This window comes from Dioscorea cayenensis, chromosome 6, assembly GCF_009730915.1.
Source record: "Dioscorea cayenensis subsp. rotundata cultivar TDr96_F1 chromosome 6, TDr96_F1_v2_PseudoChromosome.rev07_lg8_w22 25.fasta, whole genome shotgun sequence".
Taxonomy (NCBI): domain Eukaryota; kingdom Viridiplantae; phylum Streptophyta; class Magnoliopsida; order Dioscoreales; family Dioscoreaceae; genus Dioscorea; species Dioscorea cayenensis.
This window is the reverse complement of record NC_052476.1, coordinates 4,225,158-4,240,331: the sequence shown is the minus strand read 5'-3', so window position 1 is coordinate 4,240,331 and position 15,174 is coordinate 4,225,158. Positions and strand designations below refer to the sequence as shown.

At 31.9% G+C, this 15,174-nt stretch overlaps 1 protein-coding gene across 1 annotated transcript; it reads right to left on the bottom strand.

Annotated features, from left to right (window-relative positions):
- Window positions 1-2,186: 2,186 nt before the first annotated feature.
- On the bottom strand, window positions 2,187-6,754 carry LOC120262803. Its single transcript, XM_039270695.1, has 6 exons — window positions 6,383-6,754; window positions 4,792-4,909; window positions 4,464-4,675; window positions 4,353-4,380; window positions 3,431-3,539; window positions 2,187-2,458 (listed from the first exon to the last, which is right to left on the bottom strand). The coding sequence occupies exons 1-6, from the start codon at window positions 6,620-6,622 to the stop codon at window positions 2,377-2,379; spliced, it is 789 nt and encodes a 262-aa protein (XP_039126629.1). The 5' UTR covers window positions 6,623-6,754; the 3' UTR covers window positions 2,187-2,376.
- Between the last annotated feature and the right edge of the window lie 8,420 nt (window positions 6,755-15,174).

Below are 15,174 nucleotides of genomic sequence, written 5' to 3'. Positions count from 1 at the left end.
TTTTACTTTTATTAAAATAAAAGAATATAACTATTTTTTTGGCATAAAACAATCGATGAAAGAAAATATATATTTTTTTTTACTTTTATTAAAATAAAAGAATATAACTATTTTTTGGCATAAGAACAATTAATGAAAGAAAAAAACACTGCATTCCATTATTTATAAATTTTCACAAATATTATAAAGATATATACATATAAACGAAAGATCATCTATCAATGGGGAAAAAAAGCAAGAGAATACATAAAAGAGCGACACAAGACAAAGAAATAAACAAATATACAGTGACATAAATAGTATTCTATAACTGTAATTATATTGGAATGAGTTAAGTGAGGTGTTTTTGTTTATAATTTTGTTATGTTTAAGAGTGAAAATTCGATCTAATGGTCAAAATTATGTAGTACTATTTGGATGTTAATCCAATGGCTGAGAATGGATGAATGTGTAAATACTTTTTATCACACTTGACGTCTGTAACTGGCATTGTAGATAGTTTTTGTACATCACAAAGAGAATAGTGTGTAGCTATTAGATTGGAATCCAACTACTAATATATAAATGTTCTACTATTGATGAATGTTTGTAGATAATTGACTATTTATATATATATATATATATAAATTTTTAGGAGACATAACTGATTATTTATAATTAAAATGTCAGGGAATATACACAATTATGATGTTTTACAGGGAAATATTTGAAAAATAAAATCAATTGTGAAAAGTCAATTCCTATGTGAATGCAGCAGATCTGAAAGAATATTTGCTAAAAGGACTAAACTGATATTATTGGAATAAATCTAAAGTATAACGAGAGTAAGAATATATATACACAAATTCCATTACTTTAAATATATTTATATATAAGTGATGTAACGCCACTATAAAAACTAAAAAGTATCAATAGCCTTGCAAATGGAAAAGATATATATAAATATAATTTATAAACTACCCCTACATAAAATTTTATTTTGTTGATCCCTTTACATGAACCATGGTTTAGTTTATGAAGAGTCAATGCTGCAAAGAGAAAAACATTTTAAAAATGAATAAGAAAGTGTTTAAAAACACACACTTTGCAAGAAATAAAGGAGGAAGCTTCATGTAATGAAAAGAAGAAAAATGAAATAAAAATGGTCCTCATAAAGAAAAGCTTGAAGTTGAAAACATGTCATTAATTTAAATAAACAACATTAAAAAAAAAATTTTAACCAACAATGTTAATCAGCATATTTGAAGAAACTACGAATTACCATAAAATTTATTTTAAAATCACAAAGACATTTTACCCATAGAACTAGCATTTTCACTACCTTTGCAAAATGACTCCTAACTCAAAATCAATCGTTTGAATTCTACTGTGGCTTATTCATATTTCTAAAATAAAAGAATAAAAATAAAATATTTTAATATTATTTAAAACCAGGAAGATATTTACACATATAATTGGAAATTTTTTTTTAATAAGCATATAACTAGAATTCAAAGGGCTTGTTTGGATATTAGATAAAGAAGGTAGGTTTGGTGAGCTTATAAAATACGATAGTCTTATTCTAGTTACCCACTAATTTTAATTTTAAATAGAATTTCTCCCATATAATAAAAAAATTTTCCGTAGATCTCATACTTTTAATTTGGATTTTTTTTTATTTTGATAATATCTTATTTTTAATTTCGCAGGTTAGATAATTAATTTTTAATGTGAAAGAGGATCAAATTTATTTAATTTGATATTTTTTTAATTTTATTTTTTTAAAAATATATAACTATATTATAAAAAATTAATTCAATAAGATAACAAAAATACTATACAATGACGATTGTGATATAAATTTATCATGCTCAAACCTTTTTTGTACCACTCTTATCCCACCAAATATCACTCTTATCCTTCACCAAACATGCCTAAAGAGTAATAATGTAACTACTAATAAAATAAAATTATCCACAAATAACATGAGATTTTAGAGAATTGAATGCTAAATTAAGTGCTGGTGACTTCTGTGTCAGTGATATGATACCAAGTGAAATTAAACTTTATATGACAAAAGCGTGCCTGAACTGAAATACAAAAATAACATTGAATGAAGAAGAAAAGAAAAACATAATACTCGGCAAAAATATCGGGAGTTGGAAATTGTCTATTTATTTTTATTTTTATAAACCATACCAGGTACATTAAATCATAATGTAATTCCAAGCCTCCGGTTATGTTATAATAATTCACAATAAAGTCACTTATATCCATTGGAAACATTGGCACAGGCTTAAACACTTGAAACATGGAAATCATCTTCCAGCTGAAACAATAAACAACAATCCACATGAACAATATTTACAATGTTTTGACAAGAGGAATTAAACCTGTTTACAGAGCTTTCATGACGAATTTGCCCGATGCAGCCACACCCCTTGCCGCAACTTTTAACACTGCCCGGTGCCTGTATAATCTGTCATTCACACAAGAATCGTTCGTCGTCATTAGTTTCAGTAGCATCCTGTTTCCTGATTTATCTAGACTAATTCACATGATTTTTAAAATGAAAAGCAACTTGATTGTACAATGATGGTGGAAATATATCGATAGCACAGATCTATTTCAGGCATCTACGCAACTTGGAAAAGAAAGTGAAGAAATTATTTGAGTTTTTTGAGTAATGTGAATGAGATTAATTATGAACTCTGGCAAGTGAAATCAAATAAACTCAAATCTTCAAATCTCAAAGATCAAAGATGTTCGTCTATTAAAGCATGCCTGATCAATGTCTTATAACCTAGGCATGAAACTTCAGTCGTGATTTCATCTTGCTGTATTAATAAAAGATTTTATTGTTCTTTGCCACCATTTTCATATACCCCAGCATAATTCTCACACTCATGAAACAAGTTCTTTTATTAAGGGTTCAAATTTTTGTTAATTATTCTGAAATTAGATTGGACAAATTAGTTCAAGTTGGATTGGATTGGAATGGATCAAATTGGTACAGATTAAGGATTTTGCGTATAATCAGCCAATTAATTTACGGCTGGGCATTAATCAGTCAACCACTACCACGTCAATATTAAATCAGCAGGTTCATCTTCCATGTGTCTTCTTCAGAAACCACTTATTAGAAGAATAGATAGTCAGGAATCCACTCAAGTCCATTATTTTGTTTCATCTTTAAGGATTCACAAAGAAAGAAGCCAATATACACAAATTAATTGGTTATTTTACTATATTAGATCTGTCCAACTTCCAGATTCTGCATTAAGTTTTTCTTTATCCTTAAAGCCAACAAATGTCTAAAAGGCCAATGGTAAAATCAGCTCAAAATGGCACAGTTAGTAAAATTCATGTTCAGCTGGCCAGATAGCATATAAAGGTTCGACATAATGATGCATAATAGGTCAATAAAAGAGGATGGAGAAGAAAGCCTCACCCATACAAAGCTAAGCCCCAAGTAGACAAGGTATAAAGGATTGTCGCAGCCTCCCACACTCTTCTCAACATGCTGCGATCATTAACACCGCCCAAGGCCCTTGTTATTGCTGCAATTTTAAGATTATGCTGCTTAGACAAAGGAAGCGTCTACCTTATGGCTTAACAGAACAAAATCAGAATGTTAACCATAAAAGATTGATGAACTATGGGGAAAAATAAGAATTTAAAGCAACAGGCATAATGAAAGCTCAGTAACATCAGTACTGAAGTAGCAGATTCTCATTGTTTGACACCTTCAATAGCTTCTAACAAAAGGCTTTATACTCCAGGAAGTACGCACGAGTTAAATTAGTTCCAAAACCTTTTTTTATAGATTCCATATTATGATTCTAATAATGAAACCTATCTATACTATCTAAGCAGATGATACTTCAAATAGGCAGATCCAGTTCCGCTAATATTGACACAGAAACATGGGTAACACTTCGTTCAAACAATAAGCCAACTCAGGTATCCATATTTGAACTTTGAACTCCAATAATTTGACTAGGCAATACATATGGAAAAAGGAATAATATGATTGGTTTAGTCAGGTGTGGCTATGGGGGCAGCTGGTTCTTGACTTTTAAGCTTTTACAGTAGGATGAACCACAATCACATTAGGCTCACTCAAAAGGTTAAAGGTTTGGTAATCTCTAAAAAGATCCATTTTGGCTTATCAAAAACTGACGAAATAGGCAAGGTTCAAGATGGACAACATTCAATTTTGACATATGCAAAACCAAGTGGCATTTGTGGCATCATAGCTTTTTATCAAGAGCAAAGATACAGGCACACATAATGGACTAGATTAGAGTAAAATAACAAGATGACAGAAACTAACTGATTTACTGCAGTTCAGTTTGATGATAAGAACTTACTTCTTTGTAATTCCTCTGGCGTCAACCTCTGATTATGGATCTACAATGATTAGATAGACACGACAAAGAAAAATTGAAACCAAAAGTCAAAATTTAGTCAAACTCTGATACCTGAGATTTGGGATTAGAAATGATGCATCTAGCCATGAAATTAGCAATGCCATCAACCACACTATCTTCACTAACAATCACATAATTTTCTTTATCTATCTCGCTCACTTCTTCCAAATTATTTGGAACCATATCGTTTGTAACCCACACCCACCAACTAGGTTCATCATGACCAACATTAATTAGTACTTCCATCGCCTTCAAATCTGCACCTGATTTATAAAATCCAAAATAATTAAACAATGGGAATGTTACTAATGTAAATTTATGCCAAGAAAGAAGATGATGAAGTCAGTGAGGGACATAAAGCATATTCCGTCAAATGAACCTGAGGCTTCTCGAAATGGGAAGCTGCCACCTTTTGCATTCAATGATTCCTCATGAAGTGATTCCAGTTTAGAATGGAAGTCTGGAGAATCCACTACAGCTACAAGCCGTGAATATAGCTGAAAATGACTGAAAAGCGTGAGAATGTATAATATATTATAGGATAATTTAAAAACAATGACTTTTATATCTGTTTCTCTAATCAACATCTTGATCACATTACATTTTAACCTTGTATGAAACCTGTCTGTTATTATCAATGCACTTCAGGGAATAGGTATCATTATATGGTTCAGATTGCATTTGCTTTTCTATTCTCAAAAATAAAGTTAGAGCAGAAAGATAAACGCTTTAAGATAAAGTTGTGAAATTAATGCTGGATATATAACAGAATCATTGAAGATACTTCCCAAAAAAAAATGAAATGAGGAAGGGGTTTTGTACAGAGAGAAATATAAGGAAAATATTTTGTGTACTGGTTGTAATAATGCAACTAAGTTCTTCATAATAATTTCAAAGGACTTCAACACATCAAAGCATGAACTTTAACCAGAACAATGTAAAAGATTAAACAAAATGCTTATGAACCACCAATTTCAATTAATAACAAAATACATTATTGACTGTCCAAATAATAAAGTCAAAAAAACCACCATAACTCCCATAATAATTTCCTCTTTAAATTTCTGAAATAAAACAAATACATATAAGAAGCCAAGGAGGAAGTCAGGAAACCCAGGCCACAGCTCTCAATCTTTCTGAAACAATTATAGACCTGCTTAGCGACACTATTTTCTTATTTAATTAAAATGTTTTTGTTTTCATATTATTAACTGAATACACACCATCTGAAATTTAAAAATAAGTTAAAAATGAAAAAAACAAAAAGAAGCATTCAAGTAGAGCAAAAAGAGAAAAAATTAACATGCAACTAGAGATGAGAAAACTCTATGCAACAAAAAGAGAGAAACATTAAAAAGGAAACAAAAATAAGGAGCAAAAAAATTATTCCCTTACATATTTATCTTCCAAATTACTGAACATACTCAGAAGGTCTGTTTTTCTAATGGCCAAAGGAAATTTAAAAACAAAAAAATTCGAAGCCCTAGAGATGGAAAGCACAGTCAACTCCATTACAATTCAATTTCCCAATAATAACAGCAGAGTTTAAAACTCAATTATAGTTCATGTGATTCTCAAAACAATTATATCCATAGCCACAAAGTATCCCTCTGGCAACAATTCCACTCCTACAATTTCAGCTCACATTCTCCAATATCTCAATTTCCAATAAAAACTAAATCAAGCTTTATAGCAGCCAGAAGAAGGATGGAGGCAAATAGCCAATCATGAATTTTTCAAAACAATCATAAAGAAAAAAAAATCAGATTTCCACTATCCAATATCCAAAGGAATTCAAAAGATGTGAAATTTAACTAAATAAGAAGGAAATCAGCAGCAAAATCCAGCCAAATTCCACAATAATTACAGCAAAAAGTCTTTCATCCCAATCTCGATCACACCAACAATTCCAATTCGCCAATCCAACAAAAATCAAAGACAAAAATAGAAAACTAGAGAGAAGAACTCACATCAGGAGGACAATCCCGAGAGATGGATGGAGCCTGGCAGAGGCCTTGAAGAAGAGTGAGATTCTCCTCCAAAAGCCCTCTCAGACGAAGGTTCTCAGCTCGCAGCTGCGCCAACTCCTGGTCCTCGGCGGCCTCGTGCTGCCGCTCGCGACGGTGCTCCAGGGCGGTCCAAGCCATGTCAGCCATCTCCAGCACCGTGCCCACCACCTCCAACGGCACCGCATGACCGTGTCCCACCATGAATCCTTCTCGATTCTTCAAGATTGCAGGAAACCCTAGAAATTGGGGCGCCGATGAGGAGGCAGGAGAGGATCCCAAAAGGAAGTATTACCGCAGCGTACGAGACTGGAATTGCGGCTTCTTCGACCTTGCGAACAAGTTTATATCGTTGTTATTATTAAATTTTATTATTTTTATATTAGTATGAAAACTTTTAAAAATAGATAAATAAGTGATATTAAAAAAAACCAAGAAATAATATATTATTTTAAAAATAAATACTTTTTAAAATTTGATAAATTTAAAAAAAAATAAAGGATCAAAATTTTTTAAAAAAAAAACACTATATTTTTCCTTTAAAATGCTTGATTAGCAGCCTTATTAAGGCTTATGACTCTGGTATGATTTAATGGCTCGAGGGTTGTTTAAGTCATAAAAATAAAAATAAAAAAAGTGCTAATTAAGGAAATAGCCCAATAATTTTTTAAAAAAATAAAAATAACAAATAGTCCTTAAAAAAATCATTTTTTAAAGAAGCCCACTAATTTACACCATGGATGGATTAGGAAACAGATAATAATGTGAGCACTAATAAAATAATTAAAAAATAAATCAAAGTGAGTAAATAATGAGATTGAAATTTCTCAACAATTATTAAAAAGTTCAGTTTTGATTGAGTGTCGAAGGCGCTTGTTGCCATGGAGTCGGCATCTGCGATTGGATTTGAACATTAATGAACAACATACATGTATTTTTTATGTTAGTTTTTTATGTTTTGATTGATAAAATAATTGTAATTATGAATTATAATTATATATTTTATTTTTGTGGAATTGATTAGATGTTTGAGTCAAAGTAAACTTATAACTAGAGGTTTAACAAAAAGAGAGATTAATTATAAATTTTAAGAATTTACAAAGGTCTATCAGAGTAAAGACCTAAAAGATGTCTAAGCTTACAACTTGTGCACTCCTTTTGCAATGTGAATGATCCTGAATATAAATATAAATGCTAAATTAAGTGGTCGTGGGCTTATGTATAACAGTTGACCCTAGTTATTATTATTTTTATTTTATTAAATTTTGGAGTTTTATATAGGAGGGAATTATTTTAAAAAGTTAATTTCGATAAAATAGAAACATGGGAGTTGTTTTTAATTTTAGTTTTATATTTTATTTGAATTGAGAGGATAAGGAGACTTTTTTTATTTCTTAAAAAAAAGGGAAAACACAAGGCCAAAGTATCAATTTTTTCTTCTATGTATTTTCTTTGAGAACTATATGTAATTAAATTCTCTTTTTTAGTCCAAATATAACTGATGGTTCCAGTGGGTTAGTGCGGTAAGATAAGTCACTCAAGAACTCATTTGAAGATTGGACACACATACACACAATCAAGCAAGAGAAAGAAGACTGTTAGTGCAACCGCACTATTTAATTAGCATGATTTTACACCAAAGCAAGATGACATGGCAACCATAGTGACAAGGCATAATTGATGACATAGAAAGCATGGTGACATGACAAGGAGACTTGGGTTGTAAGACAAAATATCTTGAATATCTTGGTGGAGTTATTCTTGGTAACATGTTACAACTTAAAGACAAGATCACATCAAGATTATATTTAGGTGATTTGATTGAAGACTAAATATGGTGGAGCTTAATTGAAGAAATATCTATTCATAGTATGCATGAAGGCAAATTGAAGATATGAACTGAAGAATCCTTGATGAAGATTGATTAAAGTCTATTAAGGGCAAGATTTGAGGACCAAATTTGGGTGAATTGAAGATCAAGTTTGGAGAATCTTTGAAGACCAAACTTGGAAGGTTGAAGACTAAGTTTGGCAAGTTCCATGAAGACGCGCAAGGACATGCGCCCCTTGCGGGGGGGCTGCGTGATGAGGAACTGAGGAGGTAGGCTAGTTGCCGGCAGTTGGGATCGGGAGATTTGGCTGCATCGACTCGGACTAAGCATGACTGGGAGGTTGATGGGTCTTGAGGTCGTCTACAACGTAACCAAAACTCAGTCAAGTCAGCAGTCAGGGCCATATTGCAATTCATGTTACAACAGGAGTTGCAACAGCTAATTTTGGCAAGTTTTTAAATTAGTAGCCGCGGAGATTCTAAAAGAGGTATGTGTTATATTTGGGACGTTGAGGCGTCTATATAAGCTACCTTGCTCGTAAATTGAGGGTGCGATCGGAGCTAGAGAGAGTAGGTGCACAAGACAATCTAGAGAGGGTAGTGATTTTTGTTTGTCAGTGTTGAGTGACAAGTGTTTGTACTCATGTATTTATCTCCGGACGTAGGTGAGTAGACGCCGAACTGGGTTACTAACGTCGTGTGTCTTTTTCTTTGTTGGTTTATGTGAAATTTCTATAAGTGCTTGAGTGTTACCTAAAACCCACAAACCACACCAGCGGAATCATCAAAGACAAGCAAGTTGGTAACCCAGTTCGGCACAACCTTGCCTACATCTGGGGGGCCAGGCCCGGAGAATCAATCCACTAAAAGAGGCTTAAGAATAAAGAGTACAACACTCTCTCACTCTCTCAAGACAAAGAATATCCCCTTAAGATTGACCAATGCCTACTCTTCTCAACCCTCACCGAAGGGTCTTCTCACTTCGTGGCTCATCCTAATTCTTCAAGCAGGATCTCTTATATAGACGCACCGACGTCTCAATAAAACTTCCTCTTTTAGAATTCTCCGCAGCTTCCTAACTTGGACATCTTCCAAAGTTAGATGTTGCAACACCCAGTTGCAACATGACCGACCTTACTGAACATGACTGAGTTCTAGCCAGTTGCACCCGAATCTACGACCTTCAACCTTCCCGGTTCCTTCAGTCCACCTTGTAACAGTTGACTCGACCCGAGCTCCTCCTGACTTTAGCTGCTTCCTTTCTCACGTCACTTCAGTAGGTCACCCTCTCCCGAGGGACGTGCCCACCAAGGCACACGCAACCATCTCACCAAAGATGGTAACCGAAGATCTCCTGATCTTCTTTCCAAACTTGGCCCAAGTTTGGTCTTCCCAAATGATCTTCGTTTGACTCATGGAAATATTATTACTAAACTTGATCTCATCTTCATCCAAGTTTAGCCTTTAATATCTTCAAGCATGATCTCTAATCATCCATGCTTGGATCTTCAAATCTTCAATCATATCTCATGTAATCTTCAATTAATTTCCACATATGATTAGTCTCCTCGAATGGCTCCGCCAATAATTAGCTCTTGGATCTTCCTTTAAATTGTGTTGCTAAATATGGTCTTGATAATCTCATTGGCTTATCCTTGCCTAACTTAGTTTGTGTCTTCAAATAACTTCACACCAAACTAAGCTTGTCCTATCTTAGTTTGTGTCTTCAAAAAGCTTCACATCAAACTAAGTTCTATGCGATATTCATGATTTTCTATTCTTGCCAATGATAGAATATTCCTCTCCCTCTTTAATATAGATCTTTCTAAAAAGGAGCTCTATCAAAGATATGATTTATCATCACGGATCTTACCAAGGATAGATAAACATACTTTAAATAAAACTTGCATTTCTTGAAGAGATCCTTTAGATTTGATATACTTTCCAAAAATAGTTGATCATCACATGACTCCATTGAGAGAAATATCTTCTAAACATAATCTTCTTCTAGATCTTCTATCCTATGTAGCTTCACATGTCATGACATCAACATTTTGCCACATCATCATCCTAGTAATTACTTCTTTAGCTGAGTCATTATTGCCACGTCACTTTCCTCTTGCCATGTCACTACTTGGCTTATCAAATAATGCCAATCCATGTCGTCAGACCTAATAATAACAAAAGTTTAATTCTTCCAAATTATGAGATCTAAGTGTTTTTCTTTCTTCTTTTGTTATGCAATATTTATACATCTTTTGAATGGATAAAAAATATTGTCAATTAGAAAGTTAAATTTGTAATTGTTTAATTGTTCAAATGTTAGTAGTGATATAATATAGTTCAATATAAAATATTCTACCTATGTTATATAAATATATAATTTAGTGTAAATGAACCAAGTTTGTGTGTTTGTTAGTTAGAATTAGTAGTTTCTCTAAATTTTAATGTTACCAATAAATTAAATTTTAAAAATTTATTTAGGATTGTTTATTAATAAGATTAATAATTAAAGAACTTGGTCTCAGTTATTGAGGTAATAAAAAAAGGGATAGGTTATTAGAGTTTGTTAATAACCATAACCAATTTAATAGGGAATAAAATGGTACATCTTTTTACATTATTGATCAATTCAATAAATCAATATTGAAATTGTACATTGGGTTGTGTATTCGTTATTATTTAATTTTTATTAATTTATATACTTGTTATTTACTTTTGTCTTATTTTTGATTTACTTCAATTTTAGTTTTATAACCCCTATTTTTTAATTTAAAATTTTTTAAATTTGATAAAAAAATTAAAATTTACTGATCTCTGTGGACTTGACCTTTCTCACTACTATATACAATATATTTATGTTAATAAAGCAAGAATTATTTTGTTGGTTTTGGTACCCACTAAATTTTGGTGTTGTTGCTAGGAATTAGTACTAAAAGCAAATTTATTTCTTTTTATGCATCGATCTCGTTTTACGAATGAACTTCAATAAGATCTAGAAATTGATTGAATAACTAGGAGATTAAAGAGAAGGCCAAATTCTGTAATAAGCAATTATTTTACTCTTTTATCTCCTAAATTGGCATAAGCAATGAAGCAATAATGGCTACTTAGGAGAGAACTTTGAGAGAATTGACAGCATTGAATTTGACTCAACAACCTCTTTGCATCAAATATCTAACTTTTAAATATAGGTTTTGAGTTAAACTATGGCCTAATACATCCGTTGCCTATTGTGGCCTTACGAATGAAGATCCTCACAAGCATTTGAAGGAATTTCACGTATTGAAACTGCAAGGTGTATCTAAAGAGCAAATTAAGCTACATACTCTTCCATTCTTATTAAGTAAGAAAGCTAGAGATTGCCTATTTTATTTTACCTCACAAGTCCATTACTACATGGACAAACATGGTGAAGTTCTTCTTTGACAAATTCTTTCCTGCCACAAAAGTTGCTAGTATAAGAAAGAGAATATATGGAATAAAGCAAATATGAGTATTGGGAAAGATTCAAGCAATTGTGTGTAAGTTGCCTTCAATATGGGATTTCTAAACAACTTATTCAATATTTATTGAAATGAGGATAATAAATGCAACTAATTAGAGGTGCTATAGTGAATTAAACACTACAAGCTGCTAGAGATCTAATCACCACTATGACTACCAATTTATAAAAATTTTGTTTTATGTAAAACTTACTTTCAAGAAGGGGGAATAAGGTAAATGTTTGAATAGTAAATTTCTAACCTAAATCTTTTTATTCAACAGATGTCTTTGAGAAGTATGCAATAAGTTAAGGCCTATGAGAGTTGTGGTATTTCTATCCACCCAACTGCATGTGCAAAACACTTCAAGAGGATATTCAAGAACAAGCCCATGTGATTCTAGGATTTCTTGGTCCACTACCAAGATAATATGATGTTTTCTTAAACACTTATAACTCAAGATGGAGATATCATCCTAACCTTACCTATGAAGCAAGGCCACTGATTTTCCAATATTTTCATAGTAGACCAATGGATCAACCACAACAGATTACTTCAAAGAGAAGTATGTCTTTTAAAAATATGGTTAAAGTACTAATGAATAACTCATAATAATTTAAGTTTTCCAAAAATTTGGAAACATAAATTAGTTAGTTGGCATCATCTATTAGTAGATTGGAATCACAATATAGATTATCTCACAAATCCAAAACAAAAATGTTAATGCAATTACGTTGTGAAGTGGAAAAGAGTTGAAATAATCCAAAAGTAGTAACAGTATAACATGCAAGCATGCCTTGATATAAAAAGAAGTGCTAGCTCCCCAACAGCAATCCAACTAACCTAAAGTAGTCAGTGATGAATAACTAAGAGTTCTAGTAACTAAGTCTCCTTTTTTTTTAATAGATTTGCTAAATCTAAGAAAATGGAAGAGAAAAAGAAATTCTTGAGATTTTTTGTGAAGTAGAGATAAACATTCCCTTGATGCAATAAAAAAGTATCTCCTTATGCAAAATTTCCCCAAAATTATGCACCAATAGAGGAAAATTGAAAGGGAGTGAGAGGATAATTGCAACAGTACTGCTGCTACAATGCTTTTACTACAGTGTTATTTCTATAGTACTTTGCAAAACCAGAAATACACAAGGGCATCCACGCGGGCATGTGACTACCTGTGTGGCTAGTGGAAATGCCACACGGGCTCCTAAACGGTCATGTACAAGCTCAAGAGAACTCCTGACCATATATTATGTAAAAACACGCACAAACGATCATTCTACAACCACAAATTCTACAAAAACAAAAACTCAAAACAAACTACTACACACACACAAAGGTAAATAAAAAATAAAGTGAAACAAAAGTACTTAGCATCACACTTTTTTTGTTATGTTTGGTAGTAATATGAATTCTCTTGTATTGAGATTGAAGTGCATTGATCTAAATACAAGGAATGGTTGGGTATCACTTCCAAAATCAGATACTGATAATATTTCTTCTATATTTTATATTTTTCTTAATTACAAAAATGTGCTTAGCAATGTTTGGAAGGATTGGTAAAGATTTTGGAAATTAAATGTCACCCTAAGAGCTAAATTTTTCATGTGGTTGATAGTTTCAAGAAAGATGGAAAAAATGTGGTTTCTTGCATGTTATTTATTTGGACCTCGCAACTATGTATATTTTGTAGTCTTGAATATGAAATTGTTGACCATATTTTCAATTCTTGCTTCAAAACCCAATGTGTCTAAAACATGACGGGAGAGATGATTAGCAAGGAAATCGATTTTCAAATAGAATTTCATCTTGCCAACAAATCTAGCTGTTGGCAAGAGATTAATCAGTTTAATAAAGTCAAATTTCTGGCCTCTGTGATTATTACTATGGTGTGGTTAATTTAGAAGTCTAGGTGTTAGAAAAAATAGAGGATCCGTGGGGGAAAGCAATGAGACAATAAAACACATAAGATTTACGAGGTTTGGTAATGTGCCTACGTCCTCAGGAGTGGAGCAGCCGTATTCCTCTTATTCACTCGTCTCTCCTCACGGTTAAGACAAAAGACCAGGGTTACAAATATTTATAGGTAAAACCTAAATTTATCCAAATACAAACCTATCTAGATCCTAACCCTATTTGGATCCTAAACATATCCAGGATCTAAACCTATCCGGATACAATTTACAAGATTATAAAATCATAATCCTAACCAGATACAAATTACCTTTGTATCCTACCGCGGGGCGTTTCCCCCGCACCCCAACTTATCAAATTGATGCTCCCACAATATGACAGATGTTATCACATCACTTCACTCCATTCTCACATCTGCTCATTTACTTGTGTATATGAGTCATACATAACACTAGGTGTAATCTCATTTTCCAATGACAATCATCCAAACTTCTAGTGGATTACAAGCATACCTATTAATCATAGAGTTGAATATTCAATTTCAGCCAAATGTAAAATGGAGAAGACATTGATCTTCTCTACTAAACCTACCCCTGGGCTTTCTCTTGTTTTCGTATGCTTCTTGTCTTGCTAAATCATCTGCAAAGGGTGCAAATATTTTCCATCTAAGATACTAATAACTTTATCTTTATTGCAGAGTGTTGTCAACTATGTGTTGATTTTAATCAGGAAGCTGAATTCATGCCAATTAGTTTACTCATAATTGAGTTAAGATATGGATTATTGCACTATAGCACAGCAATCAAATTTATGTATTCATTTTTTTTTATTGGCCTGGTCTATTACACCCATCTTATATATTTAACATAATTTGTTTATTTTAAAAATTCAATTATAAGTGAATGCTAAAAATGAAATGAAGTTTGAAGTTTGGGAAACTAATTTATACTTATTTATATATAATTAAAAATTTTAAAAGGAATTCTACAAAGATAGTGTCAGTAAAAATTAGAGGAATAAAGAATACAATGCTTTGCTTGTCCTTGAAATAGTTATTCTTAAATTCTACTTTGCCTATTAAATCCATGTAATTTTTTAATATAATTTAATTACTAATTTTCTTTTTAAAAAGCTAATTTTCCACATTGTTTTTTTTTCAGTTTAAAACATAACTATTACAAATATAAAAAAATAATTCGCTGATTATCTCCTTCATAAAAAAAATTAAGATTAATATAGTTGTATTTATAAGTCAATAATTTTGGACTCCAATCCATTTATAGCCAATGATAGTCCACCCAACAAAGGTCAAGTTTGTTAGTACATCAATATCTCCCTCTCCAACATCACTAAAAAAATAAATTATTGGTGCAATTTTGGAAAATAGTCAATATTATTTATTTGTTTAATAAGTTATTATTAAAAATAAAAAATATAATTTTTTAAATTCCTAAATTACCCTTATGTTTCTGTTTCCATTGATGAGATGCATGAAGGGGCTTTCGAGTTTTTTTTTTATATTAATTTTAT